We start from the raw sequence: 1623 nt of genomic DNA, 5'->3' as shown, positions 1-1623 counted from the left end.
ATGTTTGTTATGTTACTTACTGACTATAAATCACAAATGTTTGTCATAATCCCAAAGTTACTCATTTGTTACATAAATAAAAATCGGGTGGATTTAGGGATTCTTATGGACAACGTCAAAAATAAGTTGTTTAAAATACTTATTCTGATTTTAAAAAACAAACCCGACGCAGCTGGTCCGGACTGACTCACCTGGTCTTGGGAGGAGGATCTGATCCCCTCTGGAACCTGGTTCTGTTTGGCAGAGATCAGAGTTTGAGTGATGTGAATACAGGTGAGTGTGTTTAGGTTCAGGTAGATGAACTCACAGGAGAGCAGGGCTTCACAGCACAGTCCTTCAGACCACAGTCACCTCCGACCCTCCAGAACGGACACACCTTGTTCAGGTTCACCTGCAGACCATCGACACGAGTCCTCAGTATCAGAGTGTGTGTGTGTGTGTGTGTGTGTGTGTGCGTCTCACCTTGTAGAACCTAAAGTAGTCTGACTCCAGAAGAGTTTGAAGTTTGGGGAAGAGTTTGTGGTTGTTGAAGCCGTCGATGGTTTCCACGTCACAAGTGCAGTCGTCCAGATCTCCTGAGACCTGCAGAGGACGGAGAACCGGATCCAATCTAACGAGGGTCCACTTCCTGTCCCACCCGACCAGGACGTGATTGGTTTACGTCGTGTAGGACAGGAACACCCGGTAACTTTATGTATACACACACACATATATATATATATATCACAAGTTAGTTTCTTCTTCTCTCCCATTAATCATCTCACAACCCCGTCAGATTTATGAGGTGACCCTTTGGAGGGCCCCGACCCCCGACCCCTAGGTTGGAAACCACTGAACTAAACTTCACTGGAGTCATGTAGACAAAACATCAGGATTAATAATACCATCATCTCAAATATATATTAATTCATAATTCACAGATCAAGTACTTTAACTTTTGATGCTTTGAGTACGTTATGGTTGTAGTGCTTCTGTACTTTCAGATTATAAATGAATGACTTCTACTTGTGATGTGGTACTTGTACATCATGTCATTGGTAGTGTCCAGCCAATGGGAGGACACAAACCTAAAGAGTTAAAAATTAATTCAAATAATTAAATGAAAAGCAGCAAATCTTCACATTTGGAACAAATAAAAACAATTTATTTTCTGTTTTGTGTACAAAAAATAAATAAATTGTAAAGTAGCTAAAGCTGTCACATAAGTAATGGAGTACAACATGTACAAATTAGCCTCAGAGATGTAGTAAAGTAGAAGTATAAAGTGGTACACAACAGAAATACTCAAGTAAAATACAAGTACCTCAGAATGAGTACAGAACTTGAGTAAATGTACTTAGTTACCTCCCACCACTATTTAAAAAGCATGTATAATTATCATATATAACATGTGTTTTTATGTTTTTGGAACAATGCAACTTTTCCTGCTTCGGTCTCGCGACCGACACACGCACGCACGCGCACGCTCCTCTTACAGCAACAGGTGAAGATACTTTAAATAAACTCGCTCACCTGACAGAAGCACCTGCTGTCCGCACATCCGGGCACCTGGAGGAACAGGAGGAGGAGCAGCAGCTTCATCACGACCTCCGTCTTATAATATATAACATATATATATATATA

The 1623-nt window shown here is 40.8% G+C and overlaps 1 protein-coding gene across 1 annotated transcript in view; it reads right to left on the bottom strand.

Annotated features, from left to right (window-relative positions):
• ero1a (endoplasmic reticulum oxidoreductase 1 alpha) overlaps positions 1–1623 on the bottom strand; it is an 8702-nt gene extending 7079 nt beyond the window's left edge. Inside the window, exons 1-4 of the mRNA XM_031848641.1 lie at positions 1513–1623; positions 463–582; positions 308–391; positions 192–233 (exon numbers count right to left, since the gene is read on the bottom strand). Of these exons, the coding sequence (XP_031704501.1) occupies positions 192–233; positions 308–391; positions 463–582; positions 1513–1581 (315 nt within the window). The 5' untranslated portion in view covers positions 1582–1623. The remainder of the gene's footprint in view (positions 1–191; positions 234–307; positions 392–462; positions 583–1512) is intronic.

This window comes from Anarrhichthys ocellatus, unplaced genomic scaffold (assembly GCF_004355925.1).
Source record: "Anarrhichthys ocellatus isolate YVR2014 unplaced genomic scaffold, GSC_Weel_1.0 scaffold8, whole genome shotgun sequence".
NCBI classification, from domain to species: Eukaryota; Metazoa; Chordata; class Actinopteri; order Perciformes; family Anarhichadidae; genus Anarrhichthys; species Anarrhichthys ocellatus.
Note: the sequence above shows the minus strand (reverse complement) of the source record. Positions and strands in the feature narration are given on the sequence as shown.